Genomic DNA, 16,800 nt, shown 5'->3' with positions numbered 1-16,800 from the left:
TTCTTTGCATTTTTTCTGCTGTCTTTTGTGTAGTTTTTTTCTATTTTTTTGTACATCGACTCATCGTTGCAAATCCAGAATGAAAATCTGCAGAATGTATTTGTATATAATGGACTGTGGAGATGTTTTAACATTCTGACTTTTATTTATCTATTTTCTGCTGTAGTTTTTCAACAACAGCACCACACATATGTTGTTAACTGCATTGAAATTGCAGCAAGTAAGTTATTGTGTTACCAATAAATAGGTTCATTTTTATTACCTATTCAGTTTGTCTGTTGTGCTTTCTCTTAATGCAATTTAACAATGAATAGGCCATGTCACAATCTTAAAATTTGAGTGAAAGGTGTAGGTAAAGCCTATTTATTTATAAGTTTGCAAATTTTCTTTTTATAAAGTTGGCAGATGGTTAAAATAGGCTATTTCTTCTGCTGGCTGTCCAATGACATGGTTGCCCAACGTTGGCCCAATGTTGTTTTAGTGGTTTTTAAGTTGGCAGAAGGTTGGTAAGGTGTTTTTAGGTTGGCAGAAGGTCTGCTGGCTGTCCAACAACATGGTTGGCCCAACGTTGGCCCAACGGACAAAATTACGTTGGGCCAACGTCAGCACCCAACGTTGGCCCAACACAACAACAGTCGTTGGGCCAACGTTGGGCCAACGTCTGTTTGCTACCTGGGTAAGGATTGTTCCGGGTTCGGGAATGTGACCATTAAAAAAAAATTATGAAACGATTTATCTTCCTAGATGTTTTAATGCTGTATAAATGCGTTGTAATCGGCTTTTGGCGTTCTAAATATTACAATTGAGGGGAAATTTAATGTTAGTAGTAAAGGTATAACAATCTGGTATAAAAGGTATAAAAAAGATTTTCTGGTATAAAATCTACTTTCAAAAGGAGTATTTATTTCATTCTAAAAATTAGGTTTCAGATTACACTATCTTGCAGAATATTAGTCTTTTGAAACATTTAATAAAGCAAAAAGGCGGGAAATGAACAAAGGAAACGAAATCTTGTGGGGTTGTCCTTCAAACATAAAGCTGTAGGGGGGGCTAATATTTACCCGCCCGTGATTGGCCCTCGTTCCTATCTTGATGCTTTGAGTTGTCCAATGAAATACGAGTTTATAGGTTCGGCCTATGACAACAGGCAATCAAAACAACCCCGTATCTCTCAGTAAATTAGCATATGGCGGTGGATAAATGCCTCTGTCTCGCTCCAGAGCTCACATTGACTCAGCATCATGCCTGAACCAGCAAAGTCTGCGCCTAAGAAAGGCTCCAAGAAGGCCGTCACCAAGACCGCCGGTAAAGGAGGGAAGAAGCGCAGAAAGTCCAGGAAGGAGAGCTACGCCATCTATGTGTACAAAGTGTTGAAACAGGTTCATCCTGACACCGGCATCTCCTCCAAGGCGATGGGCATCATGAACTCTTTCGTCAACGACATCTTCGAGCGCACTACAACAAGCGCTCCACCATCACTTCCAGAGAGATCCAGACCGCCGTGCGTCTGCTGCTGCCCGGAGAGCTGGCCAAACACGCCGTGTCCGAGGGCACAAAGGCCGTCACCAAATACACCAGCTCCAAGTAGAGTTAACTGAGACTTAACGACCCAAAGGCTCTTTTAAGAGCCACCCATCTTGTCCTTTGAAGAGCTGTTTTGTGTGTGAAATAATAGTTTCTTATATTTACGACAGCCTTAAGTGCTACACAAGAACGCTTATTTTTATTATTTTTTGCAATGCATTCAATGTTCTATGCAAAATGCTAATTTTGGCTGAATGAAAACGTGACCGTTTTATATGTTTATTTATTAGATCATGTGTTGATCATGAGCTGCAACACTATTTACTCCACCTTTTTGCCACGCAATGTAGATCATACACAAAAATAAATTAGTAAGAAATCTGACTGGTTGGTAATATTAGCGAAAATAATAGGGAAAGTTTCTCAAAAGTGTGTTTACTTCAACACTAGGCTTCAATATTTGAGTTATTTGCATTATTAAAACATTTTATATATATATATATTTTCTTAAAACCTTGTCTCATTGATGTCATCAAAATCTCATGCCAACCTGTCAAAGCTGGAAACCCTGATACTATAGTTTATAAATTAAGTGAATATATATAATTGTTCAGTTTCAAGAATAAAATATGAGTTTATGCACTTCAATGTCTAAAGAATGTTGTTTTAGGCCGAAAAGTGTCCCATTTGTTCCATAACATTTTTTATTAAAAAAATATGAATTCTGATATACAAATGAGTGAAAATTACTGAAAATTAAGTTAATGGATCCTGCATTCTGGGTCAATACAATACACACATCTCACTTTATGTGGTGTTCCCAAATGGAAATGCTCCCACACCAGTAGTACGAGATTTCGTTTTTGATTAAAAAAAGCATTGTCATTTCATCATTGCGATATTTTAGAGAAGCATACATTTTTAAGCTTTGATAATTTTAGGCGTTTAAGTACAATTGTTTAGTATACAAAATGTGACATAATCTTGCTCCCACTCCACTGCATGGCTTTTTTCAAAGACTTGACAGTGGAGGTTATACACAGGCCCAGGGGCGTAGCACCAAATTTTGGGCCCTGGGTACAAACCATCTTGCTGGGCCCCCGTACCATGTATCTGTATGTATAGAAAACTGACTTCTAAGGCCCCTCCCCTGCCTCGGGCCCTGGTTACTCAGTACCCTTTATCTCCCCAGTCCCACGCCCCTGCACAGGCCTGTATCAAAGGAGACTGCGTGATACCATTTAGGCTCACCACTTTTGGGCAAAATGTTTTGTTAGTGATAGGTGGTAAACTCTGGAATAGATTGCCCCTTTCAATAAGAGAATGTCCTACACTCAACACCTTTAAAATTCACTTAAAACAGTGGCTTCTTGAAAACCAGAGGTGTACTCATATTTAACTGTCATACATTTATCAATAGTGCATGTACACTTACACTGTAAATCTGAATGTAGTATAGAGGAGAATGAACAATTTCTTGCCATTTGTGTAATTTTTTGTTTAGTTTTTTGGTGAATGATGTTGTATGATTGTTGGCTGTCTTTGTTATTTTTGTTATCTGCCTATAGGGACTGCTGATGAAAAGTAGTTATTTTTACTAATTCTGGCATATTTACATGGTGTATTTTTATACAACAATGTTCATGAATATGCTTGGTCCCTATTAAATAAATGAATAAAATAAAACAAAAATATATATCACCTATGAATATCTTTTATGAATAATTCTATATCTATAATTCTAACTTAACCTATATGAATGTGTTACTAGCCTATATCTATCCTATCTGTCACTGATCAGTCAATATAGCTGTCACTGATCAGTCAATATAGCCTATCTCATTTAAATCTAGCCTAAATATAACTAACCATAGTGCACAATAAATCTCACTTATCTCACAAAAATCTCACACTTATATCGTAACGTGAAGTATGCGTTTTTCAGATCTATTGAGAAAACCCAATCCCCGGGGCGAATGTGCGCGAGGATTTGTTTCACCGTCAGCACCTTGAAACGAGCGTGTCATAAGTGCTTTGTTCAGATGTCTGGAAAATGGGCCTGAGACCGCCATCCATTTTCGGCATGAGGAATTAGTGACAGTAAAAACCTGACTCGCTAGCGTCGGGTGTACTGTTTCCGCCGCTCTCTCCTTTAACAGTTTCAATGCCTCAGCGAGAAGCACGTGACTGACACTGCTTCTTACTGAGGGCTCGACCACGGCTTGAATCGCGGGGTCTGCGAGCAAAACTGTAGCGAGAACCTCGTTTTATATGTTCAACACCCAATATAATATACCAGGAATGGCCTGCCAGGCCTGGGCTCGTGAAGCCAGGGGTTGAATTAGATTCGGGGGCTGGCCGCTTAGTAACAGGGGCCTGTTAGCCGGGTTGCTTGTTCTGTAACACTGCTTGTAACACTGTGGGGATAGTGTTAGTTTTGGCGGTGCAGGCTTTGCAGTGGGCGCGCGCCTCACATTTATATTGTGTGTGCGAGAGTGAACTTTGTGAAAAGTGCTTGGGTGCAGGAGTGCAGACTGTAAAGTGGGGATTTATTTGTGATTTTGTGAGGCTGAATTAACAGTGCTTATGTAGGGGTGCACACTGTGTAGTGGACACTTTGTCTACAGTGTAAAAACCTTTCCAGCCGCCTGAATAAAGGGGAATGGAAGTGATAGAGTGAAAAAAGGGCTTAGCTTGGCAGCCATTTTCCGACGCCCTTATGCTCTGACAGTGAGCGCGTGCTAAGTCGCGCTCTAGTCAGCAATGCGCTGTGGAAGGGGCGCGCGCTATCATGACAAGGCAGCCATTACAACTTCCTTGGCAGTAAGCGCGCGCTGCAGCGACATTGTTCTTGACATACCCAACAGCCAGAGCTCGCTCGTCTAACTTACTCTAGTATTCTCTGTCCGCAGCGCTTCAGCACGGCGGCGGTAGAATGAGCACGGCGAGAGCTTCGGCTCGAGTTAGTTTATTCCCTCTAGTATTCTCTGTCTGCGGCGATAGTGTGACTGAACGAGAGAATAGGAAGCGTGAGGAAAAACTCTGTCCGCAGTGCTTCTAGCATGGCGAGAGCTTCGGCTCGAGTTTGTTTATTCACTCTAGTACGTTATTCTCTGTCCGCGGCGATAGAGCGACTGAACGAGAGAATTGGAAGCGTGAGGAAAAATTCTGTCCGCGGCGCTTCTAGCACGGCGAGAGCTTCAGCTTGAGTTTGTTTATTCACTCTAGTATTCTCTGTCCGCGGCGACAGCGCGACTGAACAAGAGAATTGAAAGCGTGAGGAAAAACTCTGTCCGCGGCGCTTCTAGCACGGCGAGAGCTTCAGCTCGAGTTTGTTTATTCACTCTAGTATTCTCTGTCTGCGGCGACAGCGCGACTGAACGAGAGAATTGGAAGCGTGAGGAAAAACTCTGTCCGCGGCGCTTCTAGCCTGGCGAGAGCTTCGGCTCGAGTTTGTTTATTCAGTCTAGTATTCTCTGTCCACGGCGACAGCGCGACTGAACGAGAGAATTGGAAGCGTGAGGAAAAACTATGTCCGCGGCGCTTCTTCAGCACGGCGAGAGCTTCGGCTCGAGTTTGTTTATTCACTCTAGTATTCTCTCTCCACGGCGACAGCGCGACTGAACGAGAGAATTGGAAGCGTGAGGAAAAACTCTGTCCGCGGCGCTTCTAGCACGGCGAGAGCTTCAGCTCGAGTTTGTTTATTCACTCTAGTATTCTCTGTCCGCGGCGACAGCGCGACTGAACGAGAGAATTGGAAGCGTGAGGAAAAACTCTGTCCGCGGCGCTTCTAGCACGGCGAGAGCTTCAGCTCGAGTTTGTTTATTCACTCTAGTATTCTCTGTCCGCGGCGACAGCGCGACTGAACGAGAGAATTGGAAGCGTGTGGAAAAACTCTGTCCGCGGCGCTTCTTCAGCACGGCGAGAGCTTCGGCTCGAGTTAGTTTATTCACTCTAGTATTCTCTGTCCGCGGCGATATCGCGACTGAACTAGAGAAGAAGAAGAGTGAGGAAAAGCTCCGTCGGTCCGCGGCGCCTCCTCAGCGCGACGGTATAGTGACGAGAGCTTCGGCTCGAGTTCGCCTATTCACTCTAGTATTCTCTGTCCGCGGCTGTAGCGCGACGGAACGAGAGAAGAGTGAGGACAACTCTGCGGCAGCGGCGGAAGAAGAGCCGCGGCGGCGGCAGAGTGAAGAGAGCTTCGGCTTGAGTGCTCATGTCCTCTAACATTCTCTCTTTCCGCGGCGCTATTCAGCGCGACGGAACGAGAGAAGAGGGAGAGTGAGAAGAGCTCCGTCTTTCGACGCGGCGGAACGAGAGAGTCCTCGAATAGAACAAGCCTGTAAGCTCTAGAAGTGGCGTTGCAGCGGCAACACACACACAAACACATACAACACTCAACATAGACATACAGTATAAAGGATATATATAACGCCGGGTGGCGCAGCAGGAACGCAGGTGGCTGAAGGCGGAGACTCGGAGGGAATCCGGCGTCCTCAGGGCTGCAGGAATGTTCCGCTGGTTGCTTTTCTACGGCGGTTTGCTTGATTCCGGATATCAGCATAAAATCTGACACCTATGGTGAGTCAGGGTCTTATATAGCCTCCTGTATGCTATTTTTAGCCCCCTTTTCGCGGTCTCTCTGGAGCGCCCCCATTGGTTCGCTCCTCTCAGCCGCCTCACCATATGTTCCTGCAGTTGCCGCGGCCCGGCCAATCAGAGCGCTCCTCGCGCCGGGCTATGGCCGTGCAGCTCACTGTGCTTTACATAGATACCTTTATTAATAAAGTTTTGCTTCACATTCTCGAGAAAAGGAGTTTTTCCCCATACGCAATACGAGGAACCTCTCTCGAAAGGGAACACAACTTAACTTACCTATCTCCCTTAACCATAAACAAAGTGACAAACATAAATAAATTGGTGCCCATTTTTTTGAGCACTGATGCTAATGGGCTCATGATTCAATGATGTATGCTAAGCTATGCTAAAAGTGCTACCGGCAAATACAGAGATCGGCTGAATGGATTCAAAAACGGTAAAACTCAACTGTTTCACTGGAAAATGAGCATATTTTCACACACACAAAAAAAGTGGAGTGTTCCTTTAAGATGCTTTGTAAACAAGGTTTTTCCACTGGTTGGGACATTTATGCTGTTAAATAACAAAAGTTTAAAAAATATATATTCAAGGGAATCAAGGAATTTATTCAGTAAATACATCTCCATCGTAGTTTATGAATGACAGGTAAAGCTTCAAATCTGTTGCAGGCATCAAGTTTAAAATGAGCTAATTTTGTGAATAAAAGTGAAACATTTCTTAGCCTAAACATTTTATAGGCTGTTAGCTATGTTCTATAACGGAAGAAAAAAAATATTGCATCTCAATGCTCGATACTTAAATCCAGTTTCTTTAGAAATGATTTGGATGCAGACCCATACACAATACATTCATAGACTAATGTGGAGAGAAGTAGTGCACAGTACATTCCCCATCATGGATAGTTTATCCCGCACCCCAGTTCCTGTCCTACTAAACATCAAGTACTTCTTTCGAATATATTCCTTCCAGCCTCCGAGTTGGGACCAGGTTGGGACGCAGCTGTCGTTTAGTGCTCGAAATATTTCAAGTGTATCTGATTGCGTCCCGCAGTTCTACAAGACACGCCCCTTCCAGTTACGCTTTTTTGACGCAGACAGACCCTTCTCAAATAGTTTGATGGGAGGAGCGTGTGACGCGGTGCTGGTTTCTGTCAGGTCCTTTAAGTAAATATAAACAGGCTTCTGGTTACGGCTGTCTACTATACATTTATTGTCGTCGTCTGATAGCATTCTGTTAAACATGTCTGGAAGAGGCAAAGGCGGGAAGGGACTCGGTAAAGGAGGCGCCAAGCGTCATCGTAAAGTTTTGCGGGATAACATCCAGGGAATCACCAAACCCGCCATCCGTCGTCTGGCTCGCCGCGGCGGTGTCAAGCGCATCTCCGGTCTGATCTACGAGGAGACCCGCGGAGTGTTGAAGGTGTTTTTGGAGAACGTTATCCGCGATGCCGTGACCTACACCGAGCACGCCAAGAGAAAGACCGTCACCGCCATGGATGTTGTGTACGCGCTGAAGCGACAGGGACGCACCCTGTACGGCTTCGGAGGTTAAACGCCTGAAATCAAGAGAAACCACAAACCCAACGGCTCTTTTAAGAGCCACCCACACTGTCGTATAAAGAGTCATATCAAAGTTGCTGATCTGGTTATAATAAACAAGATTAAAGCCCAGTATCGACTTTCCATGTCTTAATAATAGAATTTCTTTAATAAATAGCTGCAAAAACATGACAAACAGTTCATGTTATGTTTATGCCCCTTAATTTTCACATAAATTGTTCCGGGTTTGGGAATGTGACCGTTCAAAGAAAATATAAAACAATTAACTACCTAGATGTTTTAATGCTGTATAAATGTAGCCTAGAAATCTAGACGCACCCTAGCGGCAGCACATTTTATTTGCCCGCAAGTGTCATGTGGGTTTTTGTCACATCAAGTGTCAAACATCTTGATGTGGGTCTGGCTTGTCAGGCTAGTATAAATGCGTTGTAATCGGCTTTTGGCGTTCTAAATATTACAATTGGGGGGAATTTAATGTTAGTGGTAAAGGGGCTTTGTAGAAAGGAATTTCTGGTATAAAATCTACTTTTAAAATGAGTATTTATTTTATTCTAAAAATGAGGTTTCAGATTACACTATCTTGCAGAATATTAGTCTTTTCAAACATTTAATAAAGAAAAAAGCGGGAAATGAACAAAGGAAACGAAATCTTGTGGGGTTGTCCTTCAAACATAAAGCTGTAGGGGGGGCTAATATTTACCCGCCCGTGATTGGCCCTCGTTCCTATCTTGATGCTTTGAGTTGTCCAATGAAATACGAGTTTATAGGTTCGGCCTATGACAACAGGCAATCAGAAGATCTCCGTATCTCTCAGTAAATTAGCATATAGCGGTGAATAAATGCCTCTGTCTCGCTCTTGAGCTCACATTGACTCAGCATCATGCCTGAACCAGCAAAGTCCGCGCCTAAGAAAGGCTCCAAGAAGGCCGTCACCAAGACCGCCGGTAAGGGAGGAAAGAAGCGCAGAAAGTCCAGGAAGGAGAGCTACGCCATCTATGTGTACAAAGTGTTGAAGCAGGTTCATCCTGACACCGGCATCTCCTCCAAGGCGATGGGCATTATGAACTCTTTCGTCAACGACATCTTCGAGCGCATCGGCGGTGAGGCGTCTCGTCTGGCGCACTACAACAAGCGCTCTACCATCACTTCCAGAGAGATCCAGACCGCCGTGCGTCTGCTGCTGCCCGGAGAGCTGGCCAAACACGCCGTGTCCGAGGGCACAAAGGCCGTCACCAAATACACCAGCTCCAAGTAGAGTTAACTGAGACTTAACGACCCAAAGGCTCTTTTAAGAGCCACCCATCTTTTCGTTTGAAGAGCTTTTTTGTGTGTGAAATAATAGTTTCTAAATAGTAGTTAATAAAAGTGCTACACAAGAACGCTTATTTTTATTCTTTTTGGCAATGCATTAAATGTTCCATGCAAAATGCTAATTTTGATTGAATACATGTGACTGTTTTATAATATGTTTATTTATTAGATCATGTGTTGATCATGAGCTGCAACACTATTTACTGCACCTTTTTGCCACGCAATGTAGATCATAAAAAAAATAAATTAGTAAGAAATCAGAATGGTTGGTAATATCAGTGAAGTTAGTAGGGAAAGTTTCTCAAAAAGTGTCTAGTTCAACATTAGGCTTCAATATTTGAGTTATTTGCATTATTAAAACATTATATATATATATATATATATATATATATATATATATATATATATATAGATCCTTAAAACCTTGTCTCATTGATGTCATCAAAATCTCATGCCAACCTGTCAAAGCTGGAAACCCTGATACTATAGTTTATAAATTAAGTAAATATATATAATTGTTCAGTTTCAAGAATAAAATATGAGTTTATGCACTTCAATGTATAAAGAATGTTGTTTTAGGCCGAAAAGTCTCAGATTGGGATCAGCGTAAAAGAGAAATGGTGGCACAAAATACCCTCACTGCTCAAATTTTTTGTGAGGAAACATGAGACTAGGCCGGTGTTATATATTTTGTTCAGTTGAGTACCTACAATATCCCAAATGTTTTCAACTATTTGTAAATTGTGAGAAAATTACTATTTTAACTAAGGACCGGGACGTTTCAGCATAGCGTTTGAGGAAGTCGTCTGTCAATCGCATCATATCTGCGTTACCCTCGGTTTCGGCTTTTACTTGGCAGGAGCGCTTTACTCTTAGAAGTGTTAACAAGTGAACGCACAGAGTAACGTCATAACATAATTTTCAACACACTTAAATGTATCTAATATAATAAACCATTACCTCATAATCATAACCGGAAGAGCGGATCAGTGCAGGCCCTGGGTCTCGGGTTTTATTTGGCAGGAGCGCTTTACTCTTAGCAATGTGAACAAGTGAACGCACAGGGTAACGTCATAACATCATATAATAAACAGAGCTGCATTTCATAATCATAAACCGGAAGAGTGGATCAGTGCAGGTGCCCGGCGAATGTGTGCTCTGGTTTGTCCCGTCCCGTCATAATAAAAGTCCCGGTGTTCGCAAGGGGGGTATTTGTGTAACAATCTCTCCAGCGGCTGTGCTCAGCTCCACAACACTCGCTCCTACTCTGCTTCACACTACAGTAATGTTAATAACCGCATACATGAACGTGATTTCTGCCCGAGTCCTTTTTTCCACCGGCTGTGAGGTGAAGACCACATGTCCCAAGATGCTGCGCTCAAACTTTGTATCATCACACTACACATTTGTTTTGAATATAGGTGCCCTACAGTGGACGGAAAGTTGCATAGTGCACCTTTAAGGGAATAACATAGTTTAATATGACAAAGAGGTGAAGTATCCCTTTAAAGGGGGTCGCACACCGGACGCGGAGCTCGGCGGCGCGCCGCGCAGCGTCTCAGGTATCGCACACCAGACGCGCACATTTTAAAAGGCTACGTTTATTATACATTTCCCCAAAATATGTTTAGACTTTATTCAAGCTGTTGAACTCAGAATGTAAAACAAATTTGTCTTGTAGCAAAGGTTGAAATCAGTATACCTTAACGATAATATACTTTTAAAATAAAGCCTTGAAATGGCGCTCTGTGGCGCGGCAGGATTTAGAGCAACTTCCTGAGTCGCCGCGGACAGGCGCCGAATGCCGCCACCGGTGTGCGTACACTCATTGAAAACAATGTGTTCGAATTTTAAAGACGTGGCGCGCCGCCGAGCTCCGCGTCCGGTGTGCGACCCCCTTAAATGTTTCACATTTAATATTTTAAGTACATTTTAACTGTGCAGTGTGAACACAGAAAAACACATCATTAAGGAATATTTAGGAATCTAATAGCTTTATCACAAATATTTCAATGGTTTCATCTCTTCTATGGGACATTCTACCAGAAATGTACATTATCTGTCCTAGAATTGTTTACAGTGAATAAAAAAATCATTAGGAAACAATTCTAACATGTATAAATTTGTCTGTGACGGGGCTGACATTTTAGAGGTGCAATGCATATAAAAATGTATTTTATTTCATCATAAAAAAGGTGAGGTGGCATGATAAGTGTTTCTCATAGTCTTCCATATGATTCAATATTCAGATTTACCAACAAAAAAAGAAGTTGCCCCCAAGATATTTTACAAGTGGAAATGTACACTTCTTTCTGGTAGAATTTCCCCCATCTTAGTCTTTCGTGCAAAACAGAAAAGGGGGTTTGGTTTTGGAGGGAAGATCGGTGATTGGTTGAAATCATATCAGATTCTAAACCAATGGGCGAGTGGCACTCTCCTTTAAATACAGTGTGTGGAAGAACAAGTCTTCATTAGAAGGTTGTTAAAACTGAAAATAAATCAAGAATGAGTGGCAGAGGCAAAACCGGTGGCAAAGCCCGAGCGAAGGCTAAGACTCGCTCCTCCAGGGCGGGACTGCAGTTCCCCGTCGGCCGTGTCCACAGGCTTCTCCGTAAAGGAAACTACGCTCAGCGTGTCGGTGCCGGTGCTCCGGTTTATCTGGCGGCTGTGCTCGAGTATCTCACCGCTGAGATCCTGGAATTGGCTGGAAACGCCGCTCGGGACAACAAGAAGACCCGCATCATCCCCCGTCACCTGCAGCTGGCGGTGCGCAACGACGAGGAGCTGAACAAACTCCTGGGCGGAGTGACCATCGCTCAGGGCGGCGTGCTGCCCAACATCCAGGCCGTGCTGCTGCCCAAGAAGACCGAGAAGCCCGCTAAGAAATAAACACGTTCTGCGTTTATCAAACCCCCAAAGGTTCTTTTAAGAACCACCCACTTTCGCCCTTTTAGAGCATTTTGAAAATCTTAGTAAATTAGTTTTTAAACTGTATACTGCCAATACACTTGTTGGCAAATGGAAACGTTAGATTTCAGTTATAAACATCACATGCTATAATGCACATAAAAGTACACACAATTGGAAGACTTTAATCTGGAACATGTTTATTTTTTGTTATCATATCTTAACATGTCTTTACAAATTGTCGTCAAAGATTGTATGATTCGAAGTAAAGACTGGGTCAAACTGATTTTCATGTTTCAAAAACATACATTTCTGAATTTCTATTACACCAACAAACAAATTTGAGGTCTTTGGTATTTTGTTTATCCTCCACCATCTTTTGTTTGTCAAGACTCTCTTAATCTGCTCGTTTTCCTTTATTCACATTTTTTAAATGTTCTTTGCCCATAACTTTTATTGTAAAAATATCATGTTTATATTTTTTACAATTGACTTAAAAGTGAATCCATTACTGAATCCATTAAAATAATAAGGTTGATTATAACACTGATTTTACCCTTGTAGTCACGCGTTTTTCGGGCCTTTTTTTGTTTGACGGTTTTTAATTTTATAACATCTCTGTTAATTCCCCGGAATCTCTGTCGATCAAGGTTAACGGTAAACACACGGAAGGCCCGCCTCTCCATTGGACAATAGGGGAAAAAACACGATGATGTCGGGCGTTTTTTTGCTCAGAGTTGAAAAATCAACTTCATGCGCTCAGAGCGCTACTCTTCAAAATCGCGAGCAAACTGATATAACCGCGTAAGTACCGCTCATAAAGCCATGTTTATTTTCGCCTGAATTCACAGCGCGAACGCCTTCTGCTAACCGGTATCCATTTAAAAAAGGCGCCTTTCGCTGCAAAACGAGTTCTGTGAACATCAGAACAATTTTTAATTGACTACAGCAAATGTTCTCCAGAACAATATGTATTACTATTCTAAACGTACGATAATGTATTATCACTTATACGAGATTTTCAGCATTACTTTGGAAATATCTTTTCCTCAGTGTAATTTATGTGGCTCTTAAAAGAGCCTTTGGGGCTTGATGAAGCGGCTGAAGCAGATGCGGGTTTAGGCGCGCTCTCCGCGGATGCGGCGGGCCAGCTGGATGTCTTTGGGCATGATGGTGACCCTCTTGGCGTGGATGGCGCACAGGTTGGTGTCCTCAAACAGGCCGACCAAATAAGCCTCACTGGACTCCTGCAGGGCCATGACAGCGGAGCTCTGGAAACGCAGATCCGTCTTGAAGTCCTGAGCGATTTCTCTCACCAGCCGCTGGAAGGGCAGTTTGCGGATCAGCAGCTCGGTGGACTTCTGATAACGGCGGATCTCTCGCAGAGCCACGGTCCCGGGCCTGTAGCGATGAGGCTTCTTGACGCCGCCGGTGGCCGGAGCGCTCTTACGGGCTGCTTTAGTGGCGAGCTGCTTCCTTGGGGCTTTGCCACCGGTGGATTTTCGAGCGGTCTGCTTGGTTCTTGCCATTGCTGTAGTTCAGTTTTCTCTGTACTGCCGGAGCTAGAAATGCCGCTTTTCTGTTACACGCCTGCTTTTAAAGCATTGGACCGGCATGAGCTCATAGTGTCGAGGGTGCAGAGGCTTGTAATTGGGTGAAATGTGACCAGTGATTATGACTGCTAGCCAATGACTGCGCGTTTACTGTTTTCAAACAAGCCGAGGGTTTCCCGCTCGCGATATTTTTTTCCCCAGGATGGTAAGGGAAGGTACCGCCTTTTTCGTCTATGATTGGCTAGAAGGGCTCTCCTCCGATTGGTTATATATCTCACGTTCATTGCAGGCTGTCAGCGAGTCTGTTTTAGAGCTATATATAAGATGTATTTATTTATTTAGCAATGCATTGCATGCTTTAAGCCAAGGCCCTATGAAAAACATGTTATTGTATTTTTACTCCATTTTAATGGCCAAATTTAATTTCAAAAAGCATGTCTAATTAATAAAAATCATGAAACAAACAATTTAACAGCAACTGACCCAGTATTTTTATTTATTCATCCAAAATTAGACAAATTATATGCATTATACTGTAAATATCTTCTTTCTTTTTTTTTTAAACAACATTGAATTTAAGACATTGTAAGTCTTAAATTAAGACTGAAAAATATTAAGGTCAGCAGAAACGCTGCTTTAATCCTGCCTGTGAAAATGTTTACGAGAAACAATCCTACAAATTATAGGTTTTAATAATATGTAATAAACCTATGCCTTTATGGGTTCATTAATTAATACCAAAGGGCCCTTTACAAGATGAAATGGGTGGCTCTTAAAAGAGCCTTTGGGCTATCAGCAGCACGGCCTGGATGTTGGGCAGCACGCCGCCCTGAGCGATGGTCACTCCGCCCAGGAGTTTGTTCAGCTCTTCGTCGTTGCGCACCGCCAGCTGCAGGTGACGGGGGATGATGCGGGTCTTCTTGTTGTCCCGAGCGGCGTTTCCAGCCAACTCCAGGATCTCAGCGGTGAGATACTCGAGCACAGCCGCCAGATAAACCGGAGCACCGGCACCGACACGCTGAGCCTACGCCTTTGCGGAGAAGCCTGTGAACACGGCCGACGGGGAACTGTAGTCCCGCCCTGGAGGAGCGAGTTTTAGCCTTTGCTCTGGCCTTACCACCGGTTTTCCTCTGCCGCTCATTTTTAAAATTAGTTAACAATCTTCTCAATACAATTTTGATAAATAAATTATTAAACCCAGTTTTTCCCCACACTGTCTTTAAGAGAGAGTTGGTTTAGAATCTGATATGATTTCAACCAATCACTGAACTTCCCTCCAAAGCCCTTTTCTGAATATGAGTATTTGTTACTTTACTATTAAGAGATTAAACTAATAAACAATTTGTGATAGATTAATTCATAGATTTCTAAATATTAATTTAATGATTAATTTTATGTGTGCAGACACGTTATATGTAAAACATTTAATTCAAATGGTGAAAAACATTTAAAGACTTTTCAAATAATCACTTTAATATCAATGTTTTGGGGCCTTGGCATGTACACTATAACATGGAATGGATTTACTCTTTCTACAAAAAGTGCTAAACCTTTCACTTTATTCTGTGCACATTAAGCTTTTATGCTGTACATTATATTCCTATCATAATGTTGGATTTTTATCACTGCCAGTGCAAATTGTATAGATTGCATGACTCATTGAGTAGCGTCATATCTTGTCTTTTAAAATCAACAAATAAAATAGACGAGTTTTGCTCTTTATGCGGAGTAAGTGGTTGGCTCTTAAAAGAGCCGTTGAGTTAGAAACAATGGACGTTTATTTCTTTTTGGGAGCTGCCTTTTTAGGCTTGGCGGCTTTGGGCTTCGCCGTCTTGGATTTAGCCGCCTTGGCTTTCTTGGGGCTCTTGGCTGCTTTCTTAGCGGCTGCTGGCTTCTTCGCCTTCTTGGGGCTCTTCGTCGCCTTCTTAGCGGCGGGTTTCGTGGCCTTCTTGGGTGATTTCTTGACGGCTTTGGGCTTCTTTGCCGCTGCGCTCTTGGGCTTCTTGGCGGCAGCGGGCTTCTTCGCTTTAGGAGCCGCTTTCTTGGCTGGCTTCTTCTTGGTCTCGGCTTGCTGCTTGTTGAGCTTGAATGAGCCCGAGGCGCCGGTCCCCTTGACCTGCACCAGGGTGCCTTTAGTCACCAGGCCCTTGATGGCGATCTTGACGCGGGAGTTGTTCTTCTCCACGTCGTAGCCGCTGGCGGCGAGAGCTTTCTTCAGGGCGGCGAGGGACACGCCGCTCCTCTCCTTGGAGGCGGACACAGCTTTGACGATGAGCTCGCCGACGCCGGGACCTGCTTTCTTAGCCTTCGCGGCAGACTTCTTCTTGGGCGCTTTGGCCGGGGCTGGGGCGGTTTCTGCCATCTTTCTCTGATCAGATCTAAAGTCGGTCAAACGCTGTTCTGGTTTCAGAAATGAATGAATGAATGGCGCTCGCGCGGCGCTGCTTTCTTCAATAACACATGAGAACCTTATAGACTCAACTTGCCCGCTCGGCGTCTGCGCCTCCACGAGCCCCTCGCGTGTGTTTTCTTATCTCATATTTGGGGCAAAACTGGAGCGGTAAAATAGTTTATAACATTCAAAAAAAAAGTGAACACAATGCAGAGGTTCTGAGCTTTCATTGGAGACTGAAATACGCGTTGGGGACATGTTTATTTTGCCTCCATCAGATCAAACCCAAGGCGAGCTTCAGCCACGGGTAAAGGCCGCGTGTAAATTTGACGGATATTTTAAGTGTAAAAGTTGCTAAAAGCCCAAACGCGTCCTCTGTGTGTTCAGCAAACAGTCTGAAAGAGACTTTAATGAAATCAGCATCAGCGAGGGTGTGAGGAGGCTTTCATACAGCTGTTGTTTTGGGCAGCTTGAAGCACACGAACATCATCCGGAGGATCGAGTCTGTGACTAAAACAATATTCATAATACTAAATATATAGGCCACGTCTGATCACAGAAGTTGTAATGTTGTTAAATACGTTGTGATAAGTTAATGAATATCATCATAAATAAAAATGTAAATGGTTATATTTTTTTCTCCTTATTCATCATTCATCTCAGTTTTCGGCATGTGAATGAGGATTGTGTTAAAGTTGTTAATTTACTGAAAGGCATACATTAATTATTTTTCTTACTCAGTATTTCTTAATTTCCTTCTTCATCTAGCTTGTACTTTTCTGTTTGAAACTTTATATTACTTGCATTTCTTATGCCTTGGATAAAAGTGATTGGACTTTAACTGTAATTTTGTTATATTTTAATTTAACCACTATTAAATGCTAATTCATAAAACAGTCATATTATTTAATGCTTGATATTTTATTTCCAGATGTTCTTGATCTTGTTCAGAATA

General features: G+C 42.8%; 5 protein-coding genes and 1 pseudogene across 5 annotated transcripts in view; 3 read left to right on the top strand and 3 right to left on the bottom strand.

The window, feature by feature from the left end:
- Nucleotides 1-11,976, top strand: part of LOC137064836 (histone H2AX-like) — a 35,189-nt gene extending 23,213 nt beyond the window's left edge. Inside the window, exon 2 of the mRNA XM_067436367.1 lies at nucleotides 11,483-11,976. Coding sequence (XP_067292468.1) covers nucleotides 11,483-11,882 — 400 coding nt within the window. The 3' untranslated portion in view covers nucleotides 11,883-11,976. The remainder of the gene's footprint in view (nucleotides 1-11,482) is intronic.
- LOC137065148 (histone H4) lies at nucleotides 7,347-7,836 on the top strand. The gene has a single exon (XM_067436721.1). The coding sequence runs from the start codon at nucleotides 7,363-7,365 to the stop codon at nucleotides 7,672-7,674; it is 312 nt and encodes a 103-aa protein (XP_067292822.1). The 5' UTR covers nucleotides 7,347-7,362; the 3' UTR covers nucleotides 7,675-7,836.
- On the top strand, nucleotides 8,458-9,163 carry LOC137064999 (histone H2B-like). Its single transcript, XM_067436568.1, has one exon. The coding sequence runs from the start codon at nucleotides 8,563-8,565 to the stop codon at nucleotides 8,935-8,937; it is 375 nt and encodes a 124-aa protein (XP_067292669.1). The 5' UTR covers nucleotides 8,458-8,562; the 3' UTR covers nucleotides 8,938-9,163.
- Nucleotides 11,977-12,435: 459 nt separating the features above from the next.
- On the bottom strand, nucleotides 12,436-13,448 carry LOC137064835 (histone H3-like). Its single transcript, XM_067436366.1, has one exon. The coding sequence runs from the start codon at nucleotides 13,427-13,429 to the stop codon at nucleotides 13,019-13,021; it is 411 nt and encodes a 136-aa protein (XP_067292467.1). The 5' UTR covers nucleotides 13,430-13,448; the 3' UTR covers nucleotides 12,436-13,018.
- A 777-nt stretch (nucleotides 13,449-14,225) lies between these two features.
- LOC137064401 (histone H2A-like) lies at nucleotides 14,226-14,594 on the bottom strand (annotated as a pseudogene).
- Nucleotides 14,595-15,230: 636 nt separating this feature from the next.
- LOC137064897 (histone H1-like) lies at nucleotides 15,231-15,830 on the bottom strand. The gene has a single exon (XM_067436434.1). It carries the CDS (start codon nucleotides 15,813-15,815, stop codon nucleotides 15,231-15,233), a length of 585 nt encoding a protein of 194 aa, XP_067292535.1. The 5' UTR covers nucleotides 15,816-15,830.
- Between the last annotated feature and the right edge of the window lie 970 nt (nucleotides 15,831-16,800).

This window comes from Pseudorasbora parva, chromosome 25 (assembly GCF_024679245.1).
Source record: "Pseudorasbora parva isolate DD20220531a chromosome 25, ASM2467924v1, whole genome shotgun sequence".
Taxonomy (NCBI): domain Eukaryota; kingdom Metazoa; phylum Chordata; class Actinopteri; order Cypriniformes; family Gobionidae; genus Pseudorasbora; species Pseudorasbora parva.
Note: the sequence above shows the minus strand (reverse complement) of the source record. Positions and strands in the feature narration are given on the sequence as shown.